Here is a 20,215-nt window from a genome sequence, read left to right as displayed (position 1 = left end):
AGCACATTCTATTAAAACCATGTGGTAAAATCCCATCTCCTAATGGCATCCAGAATACTTAGTATTTCAAACGTTCTTCTCATGCACTTCTAAAACTTTATCCATCTAGTAATAGAACTTATATTTCCAGAAATATTTCAACAAAGTGATCATTAAACAACTCCACTACGTTGCCTGCATCAGTCTCATTTTTGCATAAGCGCTTCCGTAGCGCAATTGGAAGAACGAACGTATGTTGTGCCCTTCAATTGGAAAAGGCCTAAGTTCGATTCTCGTCATGACGGGAAGAATCTTTATATGGACTTTTTCAATCGAAGGTGAGTTAGCCGATCTCATACGGAGGTAGCAGGATTTTTTTCTCCCAGAAACTTGGGTTTTTCATCTCGCATACAGACAAAATCGGCCCTTCAGAACACACGCAATTTACAGACAAAAAATACTAGCTGTGGTGGTGTTCGGTGGATGGCGCTGATGTTATTGATTCGTGGTAGAGGTTCGGTGTAGTGGTGGAGAGTTGTACATAGGTGTCCTCCCGCGATGAGTCTTCGAACTCCTTGGAGGTGTCATGAATAATAACAATGTCGTTTTTCCACAATCTCTTCTACTCCTACTAGCCACATAATGAAAGAATTCCTTCAGATTATCCTTGGTTCTTAGGGATAATCTCCTCTCATGTTCAAATTTTGCCTTCCTTATCATGCTAGTCACTTTCCTGGCTTAAGCTGCAACAGCTCTCCTCCCCTCTCCTAACAGATTTTCCACGGCATTTTTTTGATCTGCAATTCCTATTTGATATCATTAGTCATCCACTTTATACCAAATCATGTTTTCTTTTTCATTCGAGGTATACAACTTGCCATTGTTGCCAATAAGCATTTCTTCACATGCTAGTGCATGGGAACTAGCACTAGTAATATCTCACCCTTCTAATCATTCCATCCATGGAACTGCAAAAAGCTGATTTCTAAGATTATCATAATCACATTGTCTTATTATTTCACATGGTCACTTTCAACCACCCAGGATTGGGATGACATCCTAGTTACAATCAGATCCTCTGATGCAAGGACCCAATTCAAAACTTTTGAACCTTATTATCCTTCTATTGCATGTTGCCTAACGCATTTGACCCTTAAGAATTCCAGAAATTCCATTCTCTTACAACAACATGCTGTCTCTTCTTCCAATTTATAATGATATAATTAAAATCTCTTATAATAACCACTTTGCAGCTGCTAAACTCAACTGCTTAAACATTTTCTGCTCTTCAACCTATGTGTCGACTGGCTTATAGCAACATCAAATAAATATTCTGTCATATCCACCTCACACCATATGCTCTCAAAACCATTAATGCCATTTCCCTACTCTGAGAGGACAAATCTCATCACTTATCACAACAATACCCCACCACCACATGTGCCTATCCCGCTGACATGCTATACTTACCTACCTCTATTCATGTCAGTATATCTTCCTACATCAATCATGTTTCAGTGATCCCAATAATCTTTGCACAGGCTGATTCTATCAAGGCCACAACTGATCTAATTTATTTCTGATACTCCTGGCATTTGTATAAAGAAACATTAATGCATTCTCAGTAGTCTATATCTAATCTTATTCCATCCAAACTCTATTAAACTCTGCATTATGCCACAAGTGACTATTTAAACAACAGGCCACCTCTTCATCTGCTATACAACCTTAGATCTCATGCCACCAAATTCATACTACCTTTCAAGTCATTTGTACCCACCCTATTATCTCATGTAAAACTTTCACCTTACTTCATTGCCACAGTCACTTTCTCCATTGTTCCTCAAGATTCCCGTAAGGTTCATTCCGCAAACCTGATACTATCTTGGTCAGTTGCCTCTGGATCCGCCCAACCTCTTTCTTCCTCATCACCAAGAAACCCAGGTGACAAGATCTGCATGCTGTAACCAAGATTGGGTCTTATCAAAACTCAATAAAGAGGAATAATAATCTGCTTGTCTCTGCTCATTAAAGTATTCTCCAGTAAACTAAGTAATCCGATGAGCTGCTTTAGCCACTTTTGTTAAGTGCCCTATGAACTCTTAACTCCCTATCCACTAACACTCCCAAATCTCTTGCTTCGTCAATTTCCTGGAGTACAGTTCTATAAATGTGGTATACAGCTGGTAATGTTTTTATCCCAAAATGTGGTATACAGCTGGTAATGTTTTTATCCCATAACCTTACAATTTGCCACATTAAACTGATATCCATTCTCCTTTGTCCAGACTACCAGTCTATCCAAATCATCATGCAAAATTTTAACATCATCTGTATTAAATATTGCTCTACCTAATTTTCATCAGCAAACAACTGAATAGTCCCTCTCGGATCCTTTCCTATATCATTAATGTGCAAATTAAATAGTAACGGCCCAAGAACAGATCCCTGTGGCACACCACTATATCACAGGCCTTCTTCTGGACTAAACTACTCTCTAATATTTCTTCATCAACCACCCTCTTATCCATCTCACCAGCACTATATCCATCTGCAGTTTTATTCACTAGAATTTCATGTGATATTCTTTCAGCAGTATCACTCTCACTCCATTAACTTTATCCAACTCAGCTGTCACTGTATTACAAAATGTGAGCAAGTTACTGAGGCATGACCTACTCTTCACAAAACCATGTTGCCCTCATACAGTATCCCATTTCTGTCTATCCATTTCTGTATTTTGCTCTTGACCAACTTCTCCAGTACCTTGACGACTACTGATATGCTGATCAGTCCGTAATTTGCTACATTAGTCTTCAAGATTCCTTTATACAATGGTACTATTTTCCCCTCTTTCCAACCCCTTGGGACTAGCCCAGAGCCAAGACTTAGAATAATCAATGTGGTCAAAGACACCAACAATTCCATAGCATCTTTATATAAAACTTGAGCTGGTATACTATCCAATTCCAAAGTTGTATTCACATTAAGGTCTGTAATATGCTGTGCACCTCCATTTCATTTATCTCAGTTCCCACATAACTCTTTGCCTCTCTTGTTACTGCAATATCTCCACCTGGATGATATACTCTTGCAAAGTGTTCACTTAGCAATTCTACCAATTCGACTGATTCAGTTACCTCCCCTACCATTGGCATTCATTAAAATCATTCTGCCATAAACATTCTTCCTTTTACTTGCAGCAAAATGAAAGAATTATTTTTTGGATTACCTTTTGCCTGCACTGCTAATTTCCTTTCATACTCGGCTTCTGCCTGTCTTACCGCACTATTTATCCTTCTGGCCTGTGCTTTGTACTGCTCATTATACAGTTAACCAGACAAATCTGAAATAGAAACAAATTAAACTTACCAAGAAATTATATTCTTGTTTAATTATCCAAGTGTAAGAAAAGTTTGTGCATTAACTTTCTTCAGGACTAGGCTACTTATATATAGAGGTTGATGACTTCCTATCAATTGCCTTGGTTGCTTAATGGAAAGAGTTACTACCCACACCAGTTACAACCTTTATTGAGCTCTCCTCAGTAGGAGGCAAACCTAAAAGAGATACCAAGGTGGGATAATGCAGAAGTATCATATTTCTCATGTTCAAGTAGTAAAATAATACATCACCTTATTATTAAAATTTTCTGGATTATGGATAAATATAGAAAGTTTTTTCATGTTTACAAATTAAATTAAACTTGCCAAGAAATTATATATTTTTGTTTAACCCTTTTTCCAAGTGTAAGCAAACAAAATATATGACACCTACATTAATTCAAGCTTGGTCTTCTGAGACTAGCTCCTGTTGAAAAGACCTAAATAAAGGTCAAAATCAGTCTGGGTAGTGATTTTTTTCATAATGCATGTCATCATACACATGCAAAAAGGATGTGTACTTTGCAGTACTAAGGCAAGTTCTGATAACATGAAATTATCAACTTCTATATACAAGTAGCTTAGTCATGAGTACATTTCATATGCAAACTTTGCTTGCTTACACTTGGATAAAGGATTAATCAAGAATATAATTTCTTGACAAGTTTAATATTTTTATTATTATTATTACATGACACCTTCAAGGAGTCCAAGGACTCATCACAGGAGGGCACTTTTCTCTTCTCTACTCATCTACTTCTCAACTCTGCTACATACATCTCACCATCTCTACTACTACACACAACTACCAGCAATGCCATCTACCACACATCACCATTGCCAACAGTATTTTTTGTCTGTAAATTACATGTGTTCTGATGGACAATTTGCCTGTAAGTAAGATGAAAAATCCAAGTTTCAGGGAGAAAAAACCTTGCTACCTCCATATGAGATCAGCTAACTCACCTTCAATTGAAAAAGTTCATATAAAGATTCCTCTCATCATGACAAGAATTGAACGCAGTCCTTTTCTAATCAAAGAGGTGCTATGTATCATCATTCTTCCAACTGCACTATGGAGGAACTATTTTAATTTCATTTGTAAACATACGAAAAATTTTCCTAACCCTATCTCTAATTTTAAAGATTAAAGAGAATTTTGAAAATAAGGTCATAAACCTTTTTATTAATTGTATATGAGAAATATATGATTTCTGTGTTAATTTAACCTTGGCATCTCTGTGTGTGGCTTCAAGAAACTGATGAGACTTCAAGAAAGGTCAAAACCACAGTCTGGGTAGTGACTCTTCCCTGAATGCATAGCAATATATTCATCTGTGAAGAAGTGTGTTTTGCATTATCCTGAAAATACTTCATGTGCAATGTTTGCTTGCTTACACTTGGGTAAAGGATTAAACAGGAATATAATTTTTTTGCAAGTTTAATTTAATTTGTAACTAATCTCCCTATATAAGATTGTGGCAGGTCTATGAAAGACTCCTCATGAAAATATACTGAATGTCATTAAGCCTCAAAAAAACTAGCTGATAGATGAATAAGAGAGAACATGAAAGAAGTGAAACTGTATAAGACTGTGGTCAGTAAAGTGCTAGGACTAGATGGGTTGCCAGAGATGGCTATGAGTGCTTCATCAATGAATGAGTTCAATGAGAATTATGGCAGATATTATGTGAACATCCCACACTGAACGTTTAACTTAATGGAGATGGCCAAGAAATAATAATATGATATTCTTAGGTTTGGTAGCACCGATTCTTAGCTCTGCCTAAAAATCTGCCCACTGAAAGCAAGAAATGCAACTAATATATGTATAATATATTTTTATATTTCTAGGCCTTTTATCATATAATTTGTTGTTAATGACATACAATCTTCTTCTTCTCTCTTCCATCACCTATGTGGATGATGATGAGGCCGAATGAACTCTTTCCACTTCTGTCTGTCCCAGAAGAGTATGAACAATTCTGTCCAGTTTGGTGTCACTTGTTGTGATTTGGTTTTCAGGTCCTCTTTTATTTTGTCTATCCATCTAATTCTGAGCCATCCTTTGGATCTTTTACCTTCCATCGTTATATTCAGGGCTTTAGATAGTAGTCTTCCTGTTCCCATTTTGGTCACATGGCAAAACCATCATAGTCTTCTTTCTTGGATTTTGTCTATTATTGTTATTTCTTGTTTTAGTCGTTTCCTTATGTCTTCATTTCTTAGTCGATCCAGCAGAGACACTCCAAGTAATCTTCTTAACCAACCCATTTCAGTAACTAATAATTGTTCTCTTCAGCCTTTTTGAGATTCCAGCATTCACTTCCATAGAGGAGTATTGGGAGACAATTGTTTCATAGATTCTTACTTTTGTTATTTGTCTGATGTCTCTTGACTTCCATATTTTATTAAGTCGTCCAAAAGTTTGGGATGTGACTGATTCGTCTGTTTATATCTTTTATAATTTCGCTATTGTACTCAATAACTCCTCCAAGATAGGTGAAGTTTTCTACCTGTCTAGATTTTTACTATCAATTTCAATTTTCAGATTGGTGCTTCTTTTTCCTATCTGCATAATTTTTGTTTTGTCTATATTTATGGTTAATCCAGATTTTATACACTCCTCCTTTATTTTATCAAAAATGTGCTGTAGATTTTCTTCTGTGCTTGCAAGTAATGCAATGTCGTCTGCAAATTTTAAATTTGTTACATTTTCCCCATATATTTGAATTCCAGAGTCTTCACTGTTTAAGGCCTTATTGGTTGTTTCTTCCAGTGTAGGATTGAACAGGTTTGGTGACAGATTGCATCCCCGTGTTACTCCGCTCTCTGTGTGGAACCAGTTGTTTAAGGTGTCCTCCAGTCGTACTACACTTTCAGATTTCTCATACAGATTCTTTATTGACATACAATAAACTTTATTAATGAACAGAAAAATGCATGTCAATGAGTACAAGAAATTCACTACACATAAATATTGTGTCCACCTAGAAAAGCAATGTTATAATCATTTTTTTGTTGTTGTTGTCAAGTTTTCCTGATTACACTTAGCTGGAGGTGCATTTTTTTTTTCCGTTGTTGCTGAGTAATTAATTCAAGATAGTTACTTTCATGAAACAACAGTTCTACATAACAGAGAGCAAAGTAATTTAAAAAGTACAATCCTTAAATGGTGTTGTCACAATACTTACATCAATAGCTTTACCAAGTATGTCATTTGTAACTTGAGAGCACAGCAACTTCATTTTTACTGATGTCTTAAAAATATATATAATAAAATAAAATTAACTGAAGTTTTAGAAATGTGTGTAATCAGATATATAATGGATAATTTTAATAACAGAAATGAAATAAATATAATTAGGATCACAGTTAAATATCATGTCAGATATTTAAGTTTCTACTCTGATTAAAGATTTGAAAAATCAAGAAAGCAACAAAGATTAGTCAATAAATAATGTCAAGCTTTATACAATGCATTCAAATATTTTAAATAACATAACATAAATGCCTTCTAAACATTCATTTTTTTTTTACTTTTTTTTTTAAATCAGCACATAACTAGTTGTACTTTAGATATCTTAAATATCTTAAATTTACAAAATTTATAACTATTTGATTGAATAACAAATATAGAATAAAAAGTTACATAATTGACAAACTGAATAAAAAATATAGACAGTGGATGAAAATTTTCATCCACTGTCTGACAAATTTTAGCTTTTTTTGCTTGTTTGTTTCCTTTCCAGTTGTGTGTGATTCTTACTCAATTTACTCAAAACAATTTCTTTTGTAATCTGAAGATGTTAACCCAAGTTTTCTGTAACTAGCTTAAAATGTCTTTTTTTAGAGAAACTTGTGCCATAGTTTTATGAATTATTTAACACAAAGTAAATGTAAAAATTTATTATAAGGCCATATATTTCAGTCTGAAAATTACAGACCATCTTCAGTGGCAAAAAACAATTGATACAAGGTAGGATGCAAACAATGCATTTATTTGAAAAAAATGAGAGCCAAATGATGTTATATTTCTAGCAACATTATGTTCTATCTGAAGAAAAGGTTAACTCATAACAGTATTAAAAAAAAATAATTAATGATGTGTTATTCTAATCAGACTTTCCCATATTTTTGATCAAGATAGGTAGTCATTCCGATTCAAGTTCAGGCAGTGAAGCAAGGCTTCAGCACTCTCCTTAAATAAACATTCAAATTTGTATTGACAGAGATATAGTAGACATGTTTGAAACCAAAGAATGTTGTGGTCTATGTCTACTCTGTGTTGAGCCAATCCAGATTTATCAGATTTCCTGCAGAAAATATATGATTGATGTTCTTGTATCTCTTTTCTATTGAGTGTCCACAGTTTGTCCAAAGTATTATAGATGCCAGTCACAAGGAACTTGGCATACACCTGAGAGAGCATTTATCTTTTGATGAGGGGAAATAAGTTAAGAGTTTATCGATGTGTATAAAAGTAGCTACTAAATCACATTTCTTTATAATTCTGGAAATCGGTTCTCAAACGCCAAAAATGTATGGGACTGGAACTCGACGTACTGTTTCCTTATTGTTTAGGTCAGGTTTGTAGGAGTCAAACAGATGTTGTGTAGTCCTTTCTGAGAAGCTATTTAAGTACATATATTGTTTGATATTTGAGAATTCTTCCTGTAATTGATGAGGAGTTGAACAATTAGCCTTAGCTCATCAAATTAAAGGCCTTTATGATTCTTGTCTTTTGAGAAGGATGGTGTGAAGATTGTGAAGATCTCCAGTGAAAGCGAGCTTTCAATAAAAACGTGGTTAAATCACCTGATGGTGAGTGGATGAGAAGAACATCTAGAAGTTCTTCTCGTAATTTGCCACATCATCAAGAGATTCAATGATGACTTCTAAGGCCAAAACAGACCACTCTAGGCCTAAATCCTTGACAAGCATGATGATGATGTAAAATATTTATAGTAACTAAAAACACTGGTAGAGTTTCTATATTGTGAGGCCACACAATATATGTTGTCAATATATTGAACCCAAAATGAATGTTGAGGGTGCATGGATGTCTTCTAGATGTTCTAAATAAATTTAGCTAGAGCAGGGGAAAGTGGACTTCCCACGGTAGTTCTTTCCACTTGGTTTTAGAATTTGTTTTGACAAACAAAGTATCCAGAATGCATCACAAATTCAAATAGTTTTACTATATCTTGTAGGAATGTTCAGAAAGTAGCTGCAATGTCTCCTTGAGAGGTATGTTTGTAAATAAGGATTATACATTGAAAGTTGCCATAAGATCAGTTTGGAAACATTTTTCAATTTCTCTGTGAAATTCAAAGAATTTTTTATAAACGAGTGAGACCTTCCAATATCTGATTTCAGTAGATTTGCTAAAAATTTGGCTATGTGATATGTAGGTGAATCGATACAGTCTACAACTGGACAGAGCGGAGTGTCTTTTTTTATGGATCTTTGGTAAAACATAGAACCTAGGTGTTCTTGGAAAATACGTTTCAAGCTTTTCTATGGTTTTTGCGTCTAAACTTATAACTTCAGATAAAAGGGAATTTATTTTCTTAAATTGCCTGTTTGTGGGGGTTATGACCCAGTTTCTGGATCATAACCTCACAAACAGGCAACAAGAGCATAAGTTGAATGAATCTTGTTAGCAACTTTTACTACAAGTTCATGATCTTGTAGTAAAAGAGAAATTTTTCTTTTTGTAATTTGCCAAATCCATGACCATTGTAGCATTTTCCCTTGTCTGCTTTGGTGAAAATAAGGTGGATGTTGATTTTTAGGGAAATATAATTTACTACATTAATTTTTCTTGTGATATTTTAAATTACGCATATTTCAAGAAAAATACCACTTATCAACTGCATATTCTGATTCAAATAATCAAATGATAGTTCCATTGCAAGATACTGTCATATGATTCTCTAAGCATAGCATAGGTCTGTTCTTTTCTTAGATTTTATTATCTTCATCAAACAAAACCTCTTTCAAAGGATTTTATGAAGATAAGTAATTGCACAAGCATCAACTATGATGTCTGCCTACAAAGAGAAGAACAATATGATTTTCTTTAATCATGATAAAGATAATGCACTAGTAACAGTAATATACCATATCCATCAAAGAAGAAGTTATTATGGCAGTATTGCTTGTAATCTTTCTTAAAAAAACTTCTGTTTTCCTAAAGTTAAAAAAAAAAATGTTTAGAAGTTTTTTTTTGTTTTTTATTAAATAAAAAATATTCTATTTTGCCCAGTCAGCAACTACTTGCCAGCTGGCAAATTCTACTTGCTACAGGCCAGTGGGAAAGAATATTTGTTGATCCTTGAGTACGTATATTGAGATATATATATATGTGTGTGTGTGTGTGTGTGTCATTGTTATTGTTATTATTACATGACACCTCCAAGAAGTCAAAGGACTCATCATTGGAGGGCATTCTACTCCATTAAAAACAACTCACAATCTCTCCCACTTAATCCTTCAACTACACAACAACCTAACTGAAATCAACACACAATACCATCTATTGCCCCCCACTAAAAGTATTTTTTGTCTGTAAACTGTGTATGTTTGGCTGATTTCCCTGCATGTGGGTTGAAAAACCTGATAGGGTATAACTAATTTCTTTAACTAGATTCTTTAAATATTCATTCAGACATTACATATGAACATTTTAGCATTATTATTATTATTATTACCCAAGACCTCATGGAGTCAAAGACTCATCTGGGAGGTCCTTTTATCACACACACATATCTCATCATACTGTGTCTTAAACACATTCAAACTCCTTGCAGACACCACACTCTCAGGCAAGGCATTCCAATCATTCACCACTCTGCACGAATAAACCTGACAATCACTCCCCTACTCACACCCTCTTTATACAGTTTCCAGGGACCTCTGGTTCTCCCCTGATCTCCCACTATTCTCTGTAGAACTTCTCCACCATTGATCTTATAACAACCCCTTACCAACTTGTAGGTCTCTATCACATATCCCGTCTTCCTTCTCTCCACCAGACTCTGCAAATTACATCTTCTCAATCTTTCCTCATAGTCAACATTCCAGAGGTCAGAAACTACCTTAGTCAGCCGCCATTGGACCCTTTCCAACATCTCTTCATCCTTCTGAAAACCCAGTGACCAAATCTGGGCACAATAGTCCATGTGCGGCCTAATCAAAGCCTTATACAATGGAACAAGAACACGTCAGTGTCCTCCACATCATTCCCAGAAGTCTTTGTGTTGTCTTCAAAATGTTGGCGATGTGTCCCATAAATTTTAGATCCTTATCCACTATCACCCCCAGATCTCTTATTTCCTCTACCTCCAACAATATATTCTCACCAAGCATAAATTCTGCATCCCATCTTTGTTTTCCAAATTTTAAAACCTTACATTTTAAAACATTGAACTCAATCCCCATTTGCTTGCCCAATCACTCAATTTATTCAAGTCTTCTTGCAAGGGCACAACATCTTCACTACTCTTTATGATTCGTCCCAACTTTGCATCATCTGCAAACAACTGAATATCTCCATCCAAATCTTTGCCAATATCATTAATATAAAAGTTAAATAGCAATGGCGCTAAAACAGACCCTTGAGGCGCTCCACTAGTGACTTTCCTTTTCCTGGATATCGCACCCCATACACAACTTGTTGATACCTATCAGATAGCCAGTCTCCAATCCAATGCACCAATCTAATATCCAACCCCATCTGCTCTAGTTTGACTGTCAACTTATCATGAGGTACTCTATCAAAAGCTTTTGCGAAATCCAAGTATATTACTGTAGGAAGCAGTCACTTTATTGTAATAAGTAAGTAGATTACTAAAACATGACCTCCCTTTAGCAAATCCATGCTGTTCATCAAAGATTATACCATTGTTGTCTAGCCAACTCTGGATCCTAGTTCTCAAAAGCTTCTCCAACAACCTAACCACAACACCTGACACACAGATAGGCCTATAGTTTGATGCTTGAGTTCGATCACCTCCTTTATGAAGTGGCACAATCTTGCCATCCTTCCACTCTTTAGGAACCTGACCAAGTGCAAGACACGTATTAAAAAAATATGTCAAGGCAGGTGCCAACTCTCTGGCACATTCCTTCAGAATATGCAGTGATATATTATCAAGTCCCATAGCCTTATTTACATCTAGTTTACTCAACTCCCCAAACACTTCTTACTCACTTCCAGTCAGTCTCTCCTCCTCATCATCAACTGCTCTCAATCTCTCCATGAAATCACATTCACAAGATTGAAAGATCTTTATGAACTGCTCATTAAGTATCTACAACAGCTGTCTTTATACCATTTCCTCCAATCAATGTCATCCTTCCATAATCATTCTTTCTTTTGCCGGCTACATATCGAAAGAACTCCCTAGGATTCTTTTTGGCTTCATTGGCTAACTGCTGTTCAGTAGCTAAAGAGAGGTACTCTCACCAACCAAGTCACACTCCTTGCCTGGTCTTTGTAGACCTCATGAAATTGGTTACTTCCACTTCTCTTATGCTGCCTCCACAATGCCCTGTTTCTCTGTACCGCATGCTTAATCTCTTTATTCATCCATCTCACACCTACCTTATTTAACCTTCTCACCCTTGGAATACATTTAGACATTGCATCTATTAGATAGTTTTTGAAAATCTTCCAAGCTGCATTGATCTCTTTTCCAGCTAACTCCTCATTCCATGCTACACCCATAAGCTGTCTCCTGAGCTCTTCATAATCACCCCCCCTTGTAGTTCCACATATACCCTTTTCTCACAGGGGGTCCTTGCACTGCTGGCAACCACACAGGTAATCACCTCATGGTCACTTTCACCGATTGGTGGATGATTTGACACCTCATTTATAATTACATCCTCTGATGAGATGACCAAATCCAAGACCCTTAATACTCGTGTGCCCTCTGTTACATACTGTCTCATTTTCTTTACTTCCAGTTGCTATCTCTTCATTCCAGTCTATATTGCCATAATGAAAATCACCCATAATGATCACCCTTTTCTTATTTGCTTGGCTAATTTGACTATACATTTTGCTATCACCACCATCCACATTACCAGGTCTATAACAACATTCCACCAAGTATTTGATTCTATTTACCTCTATCTCACACCATACTGCCTCAAAACCACTGGCCCTATTTCCCTCTTGCATCTTTACCTTGTATGGACATAACTCTTTTTCTATCATCAATAGCACTCCCCCCTCTCTTTTTACCCCTTCTATACTCATGAAACATATCATACCCTTCCATCTCTATTCCTGTCAGGATGTCGTCCTCATCTAACCATGTCTCACTTATTCCGACAATCTTTGGGTGAACAGACGCAATTAGTGCAACCATTTCATCCGCATTGTTTCTTATACTTCTAGCATTGGTATACAAACACAACAGCTCATTTCTGGATCTACAGCTAGTTCCACTGATACCACTCACTCGATGTGATCTCTCCATGCTGGACTGGGGGCCATTTCCCTTTCTGCTTCTTCATTTTAGAACCCTTTTCAATTCCATCTGTTTCCTCTTGATCCCTGGTCATCCCATTTCTTTTCTGCCTACACATGCTCTCACCTCCTCTTGGAGCATCCACCTTTCTCACGCTGTGTATTCCTGTCCACCCTGAGCCTCCCCATTTCCCTGCTCCTCTTGCACACCCATTCTCTCATTTTCTATACTCATACCACTCACTTCCCCATTCATATCCGCTTCTTCAATCTCTCCTGTCTTACTCTCCTGCTCTTCCACATCACTCCCCTCTCGATCTGATTCAGTCTCTCTATTCACTTCTCTACCTTCCAGCAGCAGTCTCTCCAAGCGACTCACACCATAACCACTCAAATCCATTGCTCCCATACAGCTCACTTCGTCCCTCAAACTCATTCCACACATTACAAACTGTACTCCCATCTCCTCACACATTTCAGCCAGAATATCATTCATAATCCTTGCTCTCCGCCTCATTGCAACACACTGACCACCCTTCCTGTCGCACTATTCTCTTTTATCTTTCCAAGCAGCCACCTGATATTCATTCTGACATGCTCTTTTTCTCTCTCAAATCATTTGTACCAATTAATACTATCAACTCTTTTGCTCGCTCTTGCCTCGTATCTAATGCCTCAATCACTCTACTCATTTTACCGCCTGGAAAACATACCTTATGCATTCTATCTTCTAGCACACCTTTAATAAAGGAGTCGCCATAAAACGCCAATTGCTCATCTTTCATTAACTCTTTCATACCATCATGATGTATTTTAATAGTTTTGACCCGAATTCTCTTAATTTCATTCCGCATCCATTTCATTTCTTGCCTCATCCAATCCAATTCACTTTCCGAATCTCATGACACATTCTCTCTATCATTAAATCTTTCTAACTCTCGACCCCCTCTTGTCACTTTCCCTCAACTGCATTGCTGCAGTTGCCAAGGGTGCTGGTGTCAGAGGAATCAGTAGCAGAATATTTTACTAGTTACCAAAATTAGGACCTCAAAGGTCAAAATCAATGTAGGTAGTGACCATTCCCATAATGTACAGAAATATATATGTAGCTTCCAGTGGCATCACATGCCCATTTCAGTTGCGTGTGCTGTCAGAAAATTTTCCGGGGGGGGAGCTTGGAGACAAATAATTACATCAATAAACGTCTTTTAGCATTTTTTATGTAATTATTATTTATTAATGTAAACTATAAATACAGTGCATTATTTTCATTTTACAACGATTTTAATGATCTTTAATTCTTGGAAAAAAAAAGTATTCAGAATTAATACAGTTTTAGCACAATTTCATATATAAAAAAATTGACCGGCATATTTTATTAAAAATCGACTAATTAATTAATCCCAAAATCCTAAATTAAATTATTTCAGTTTAAAAGCAAAAATATCATAAAACTAACAAGTAAAATAATATTAAATTACATACACTTACCTTTTAAAAATGTATTTTTTTGTTTAAATTTGTTTCACTATAAATTTACAATTTACACTAGACACAGAGGGCAAACGAACTGGTCTCGCTGTTCACGAATCAGAAAAAGATGAATCAAAAACAGGAAAATGTGTTTTATTGCTGCAATAAAACACGTATTGTATGGCTACCCTGCCATGGGCCGAAATAGGCCAATTCATAATAAAATTTTAAGACAGACAAAGCTTACATATAAGGTTATAAGACATAAGGTTACATATCTCAATCACTTTTACGATTATAATTTGTGGAATTTTTTACTAGAGCCCGGGGATCCCATTTTCCCCCTTCCCTCTGCAGTTTCCCATGACCGTATGATTGCATTTTTATCGATGTATGAAAGTTTTGAGAGTGCATAGTGCATCAGCACTCATCTTAATTGGTCCAATGCAATTAATTGCAGGATAACTTTGAATACTTCTGCGTAGAGTGGGGAAACAATCTGTTTAAGATTTATTAGAAATCAACGGAAGGATATATATATATATTTGAAATACTCAAAGATGAAAATACGTGAATCATCATTTATAAGACATGTTAGAATAGGAAATGAAAAGAAAGAATAAGTGTGAGTAGAAATACTTTCATTAATGGTAAACGAATTATTAATAATTAACATTTGTGATATATGTCCTATAAGTATGCTGGGTAGAGCAAATAGCACGATCCTATAAAGTCTAGACAAAATTAAGTGAATTTATGATGGCATAATTAAAAAAAACTTACAAGGAGGCAGAGAATGGCAGGAATAAATATCTTTTGATGGAGCAGCAAATCATCTCGTAAAATTTGTTGCCCATGTTATGTATATTTCTCTGGTTTGTGTATATTTCGCTCCATTTTCCAAGAATCCTACATTTATCCGTTTTTGTTTTTTTTTTTTAGTATCAGCGGTCCTATATAAACTCTCACCAATGATGTTACCTGACATATACAGAGTCCCATGTTCATGTAAAGTGTCTTACTATCAGCAAACAGGAAGATCTATAAATAAACATATCTCTGAACATAAGAACCGCATCTGTCTCATCAAACCTCATAAATCTGACCTTGCATAACATGGAATTGAAAACACTAACCACAGGATTCAATGGAATAATGCTAAGCTGCTGCATAGATATATCTATCTATCTATCTATATATGTGCTTCACTATGGTATTTAACTACTATAAATCGATTTTGACTCCAATAAACTTTCCTTTGATTGGAATGAACAATTTAAATTTAGCACAACTACCCCATGTTAGGCAACACCCTGTAATTATTAAAAGTCATGGTTCCATCAAATGACATGACCAACACCACATTCAGGTTGAAATTTCCTTTAATTTGATACCTCACATTATATTTTTGGACATTTATACATAGAATTCGAAATTTACAGATGCTTGTTATTTAAAAACAATCAAATTATAATACTTCTGGGTATATAACATTTTGTTTTATTAATTGTAATTTTTGTTTTCTGAATTGGTTTTGTGATATAATAGCATAGTACCCATGCTTCGCAAAGGTGTGTTTGCAAAAGTAAATGAAAACTAATAAAGTATTATAGTTTGAATAATGCAAAGCATGTTGATGCAGAAAAACAATGAAGTGAAATTCAAAATATAACATTTGATGAAGAAATAAAAAAGAGAAGATTGTAGTAAAAAAATAACAGGAAAAATAACCACGACCTTTTTTTCTCTACTTAAGGTCCTCTTTGTAGACTACATTGGTGGTTCACCCCTCAGGTGCTAAGATCACCACGATGCTGGGAGAGCTCACTATGGAGCAGGCCACATAGAACTGCCCATGTGAGAAGCAGTCCTCCCTCAATTCAATCCCTGCCACCTTCAGTGACTGCCCCTGTAACTTGTTGATGATCATAGCAAAGCAGACCTTGAGGGGGAACTGCAGCCTCTTGAACTCAAAGGGGTACTCTGATGGTATGAACACTGACTCCCCCTGAGCACAGCCGGTGAACACTGTGGCCGCGATCACGTTCCTGTGGAGGGCCTTCACTTGCAGCCTGGTGCCATTGCAGAGTTTGGGCGAGTAGAGGTTTCGCAGCAACATCACTGGAGCCCCCACTTTGAGGAGAAGCTTGTGAGCTGGGAAGCAAGGAGGGTTGAAAGTGTTGAGGAACTCCACGGGGTAGTGGACTGCATCATCCGTTTGCACCACCGAGTTCACAGAACCTGTACTCTATTCTACCCCTTCAAACGAGTTAAGTAGAGTGTCATTAATGATGACAGCCTTGTCATTCTTGGGGGGTCAGAATGGCACACTCGCACAGCCAGTCCATGGACTTCTCCTTGATACTGGCGATATTAGGATATATCCTGGCTGCGAGGTCTGCTAGGATTGTCACTACTGAGCCCAGCCGTGCAGGGATGGTCACCTTTCCCTCGGAATCAGGATATTCTCCATCCCCAATTTTGAGTAGCTCAGAGAATTGCCCAGCGAAGATATCGCCTCTCAAGTGGACCCTCATGTTCTTCCTGAGAGAGAGAGAGTTTCCAGATGAGAAGCCATTGATACAATGCCTTGACACATGTCTTAAACTCGTCAGCTCGAGTTCCCCTTGGCACTACTGGAAAAGTCTGCCAGAAGTCTCAAGTCAGCAGCATGGTGACTCCTCCCATCACTCCATTGTTTCCCCTGATATCTTTGAGGATTATGCTCAGTGACTTAAACCCCCTCCTCTTGTGCACCATGGTGCTCTCATCCCAAACAATGAGCTTACAGTCCTGCAGCACTTGGGCAATGTTGCTGTGTTTTGAGATGCTGCACAGGGGTGTTTTTGCATGGATGAGGTTGAGGGGAAGCTTGAAGGCAATGTGGGCTGTCTTGCTTCCATCCAACAGCATAGCAGCCATGCCAGAGGAGGCAACAGCCAATGCAATGCCACGATCACTCCTTACCTTTGCCAGGAGCAAGTTGATGAGGAAGGTCTTCCCAGTACCAAAGGAGCATCCAGGAAAAAGACCTGCTCATCACCTGACTCAATGCTGCTAAGGACCTGCCAATAGACAGCAAGCTACTCATCTGTCAGTGAACCCATCTGTCACTTCCAGACCTTGTTGGCTGAGGCAGACCATACTGTGGCAAGCCCTGTCCTCCAAAAGCTAACACTGCGTCCTCAATCAGCACTAGGCATCTGTTGTACACCTCGTTCATCACCTGCTACACACTGCCTTGCAACTCCCTCTCCACCTGCCAAGCGATGTCTGCTGAGAGACTGTCTTTGTACTTCTCCCAAAGACTCAAAGGATCTGAGAGTTGACAGAACACCAATGTCAATGTGAAGAGCTCCCGCAGCTTCCTCCAAGGTAGTATCCCAGTGCTTATCATCCTCCAGCACACCTAATGCCTTGCATTAGACTGGAATCTGGGCGTCTTCAGCTCTGAAAAGGATATTGGGCCTCAAATCTCATGTAGCAGCAGGCAGAGATGATAGCACTCGGTGCTGTTTCAGTGGATGGTATACACTCTTCTCAGCAAGTGGTCCTTCTTCAATCCTGGACAGCTATTGACATTTATTACAGGATTTATTGACATTTATTACTTTCCCCGCTTCCTTCTCATGAACTTGTTATTCTTCTACACAAAGTAAGAAGAGACTTCATCATACACGAAGGTTTTTGTAAAATTATCAGCATAGCTCAAAGAAAGCCAAGAGAAAGTCTGAGAAGGGTTGCTGAGCTTCTTGGCCAAGTTGTTGGAGGTGAAGTACTACACCTGGTTGTTCCTAAAGTAGTTCGACCTCTCAGTCTCTATTTCGGTATACATGTCAACCAAAAACAGACTGAAGAGCGAGTGGAAGTACACCATGTGGATGACCTCCCCCTTGCCTGGTCGCACTGAGGCAGGGGAATAGAGTACCCATCCTTGCCATGGCAGAATAAGAGCAGGTATTGCAGGGCGTCGTATGACCAGTGGATTTCACTGATGTGCCATAGTGTGGATCTGCAGCATGATGTCTCACTGCTCAAATTGCTGACCAACAATCACCAGAGTAATCTTATTTGCTGTTGGTGTGTTGAAGCAACATCCATGAGTGTCAGCAGGCTTTCTATCTGCATGGATGATGACTTCAAACTTCTTGCAGGTAGGAGGTACCCTGTCCAGGGTGGTTTTCAGGTCCTTTATGTAGCTGTTGATGTTGTGTAGCATCCTATGAAGTTGTTTGACCAATCCCTCAAGCACACTTCCCTTTCGTCCTCACCCACGAAATAGATTTGCAGGAATTGGGCTGTCTGTTGAGGTGCTGGCAGCAGGCTTCCTACCAAGTGATACACCTTCCCCTGAACTTTGAAGGTCGGTATGAAGCTGTCATGTAGAACTCGCTTGGCCCCCAAATGATGTCATGTTAAAGCAGCTATTTTACTTCCAAACCGGTCCATGAAGTGGACAGCTACAGTGCTGTCTGCCTCATAAGCTACATCAGGATCATATGCTATGCCTGAGTGAACTTTGACCTTCCACAGAAGTGATCACCTTTCTACTTGTCTTCCAGAATTGCTTTGCTCATATCAAGACTGCCACTCTGTGCACCTCAGGTTGATCTTGCTGGTACCTGGCCACCGCTGCTCTGCACCTTGGAGTTATTTTGTTGGTACTTGGCCAATGCAGCAAGGTGCACCACAGGATTACTCTGCACATATTTCCTTGCCGCATCCTTAAGTTGCTTCCTCCTTTTATCGTCAGTGTATCTGGCAAGACATTTACCAGGAGCCTTCTTGGGGACAGGAAGAGGTGATGGCTGTGAGAGGTGCGAGGCAGAATTGAGCTGAGGGAGGGGTAGTGTGGTGGACACCTTCAGGTTCAAGGGGCAGGTGCGCATCGAAATTGCCAAGGTCCTGCACAAAACATAGCCTCCTCACAGGGTGATCTTCAGCACCGAGACTCTCATTCTCATAGAGCTCACCACTGCAGTAAACATCGAAGATGAACTCGAACAACTTCCCAACCGCCACCAGCTAGCATCATATGTGAAAGATTGGGACATGTGAGTGAGGTACTCAGCAGAGCTGGTGTAGTTGTCCCCCTCACTATCATGGGACATGATGGAGAACTCCTCCCAATTGTCCACCACGTGCCTCACAATTAGCTTATGCACATCCCTAGCTATTAGCTGAGTATCATACATGAAATAGGAGAAGGACTGGAACAGGCAGGCTCTGACTCCTGTGATGGAAACAATAGTGTGAGGACCATCTCCCCATTAACATTTAAAAACTCAATTGCTATACTGTCTTAAAAAATATATATAAAAAAAGAGAAGGGACAAAGTGTACTAAAAAGTGAAAAATAATCTATTATTAAATATATTATTATTATTATTACCCCAAGATCTCATGAAGTCAAAGACTCATTAAATATATGAATTTAAACTTTTTGGAACCAGTGCCAAATTTAACGCAAACTAATTACACAAATTTTCAATTACACGATAACCTATTTAATTGTTGTCAAATATTACTAAAAGTTCTGAAAACAACTGATTCAGAAGTATGGAACAATAACTGAAACATGAAGTAGTCCTAAGAAAAAATACAGGTAACCCTCGTATAACGCGGTACTTATACAATGCGGTTTCAATATAACGCAGTCTACAAATTGTAGTATCCCTTGTTCAACACGGTTTCGAAATAACGTGGTCTACAATTTCTAGTAACCCTTTATTTATTTATTTTTTTATATTTTTCACCGCGGGACTTAAAAATCAAATTTTATCTTCATTAAATTTGTATCTGCCTATATCAAGCAAGTAGTTATAACTATCGAATTTAGTTTTATTGTATCACTGAATAAGATACGGTACAGAGGCTTTTGCAGTCTGTGTCATTC

The 20,215-nt window shown here is 37.6% G+C and overlaps 1 protein-coding gene across 4 annotated transcripts in view; it reads right to left on the bottom strand.

Moving 5' to 3' along the window:
• The window catches only part of LOC150101288 (COMM domain-containing protein 4), a 228,949-nt gene that overhangs the window by 157,716 nt on the left and 51,018 nt on the right, over positions 1–20,215 (bottom strand). For 2 of the 4 annotated variants that reach the window (XM_090400287.1, XM_090400288.1), the window contains exon 3: positions 6,557–6,622. The exons of the other annotated variants lie outside the window; for them this stretch is intronic. In XM_090400287.1, the coding sequence (XP_090256413.1) occupies positions 6,557–6,622 (66 nt within the window). The remainder of the gene's footprint in view (positions 1–6,556; positions 6,623–20,215) is intronic. 4 annotated transcript variants of the gene reach the window in all.

This window comes from Typopeltis vanoorti, chromosome 11 (assembly GCF_054136105.1).
Source record: "Typopeltis vanoorti isolate ZY-2024b chromosome 11, IOZ_Tvanoo_1.0, whole genome shotgun sequence".
In the NCBI taxonomy this organism is placed as follows: Eukaryota; Metazoa; Arthropoda; class Arachnida; order Uropygi; family Thelyphonidae; genus Typopeltis; species Typopeltis vanoorti.
This window is presented reverse-complemented; position numbering and strand designations above follow the sequence as displayed.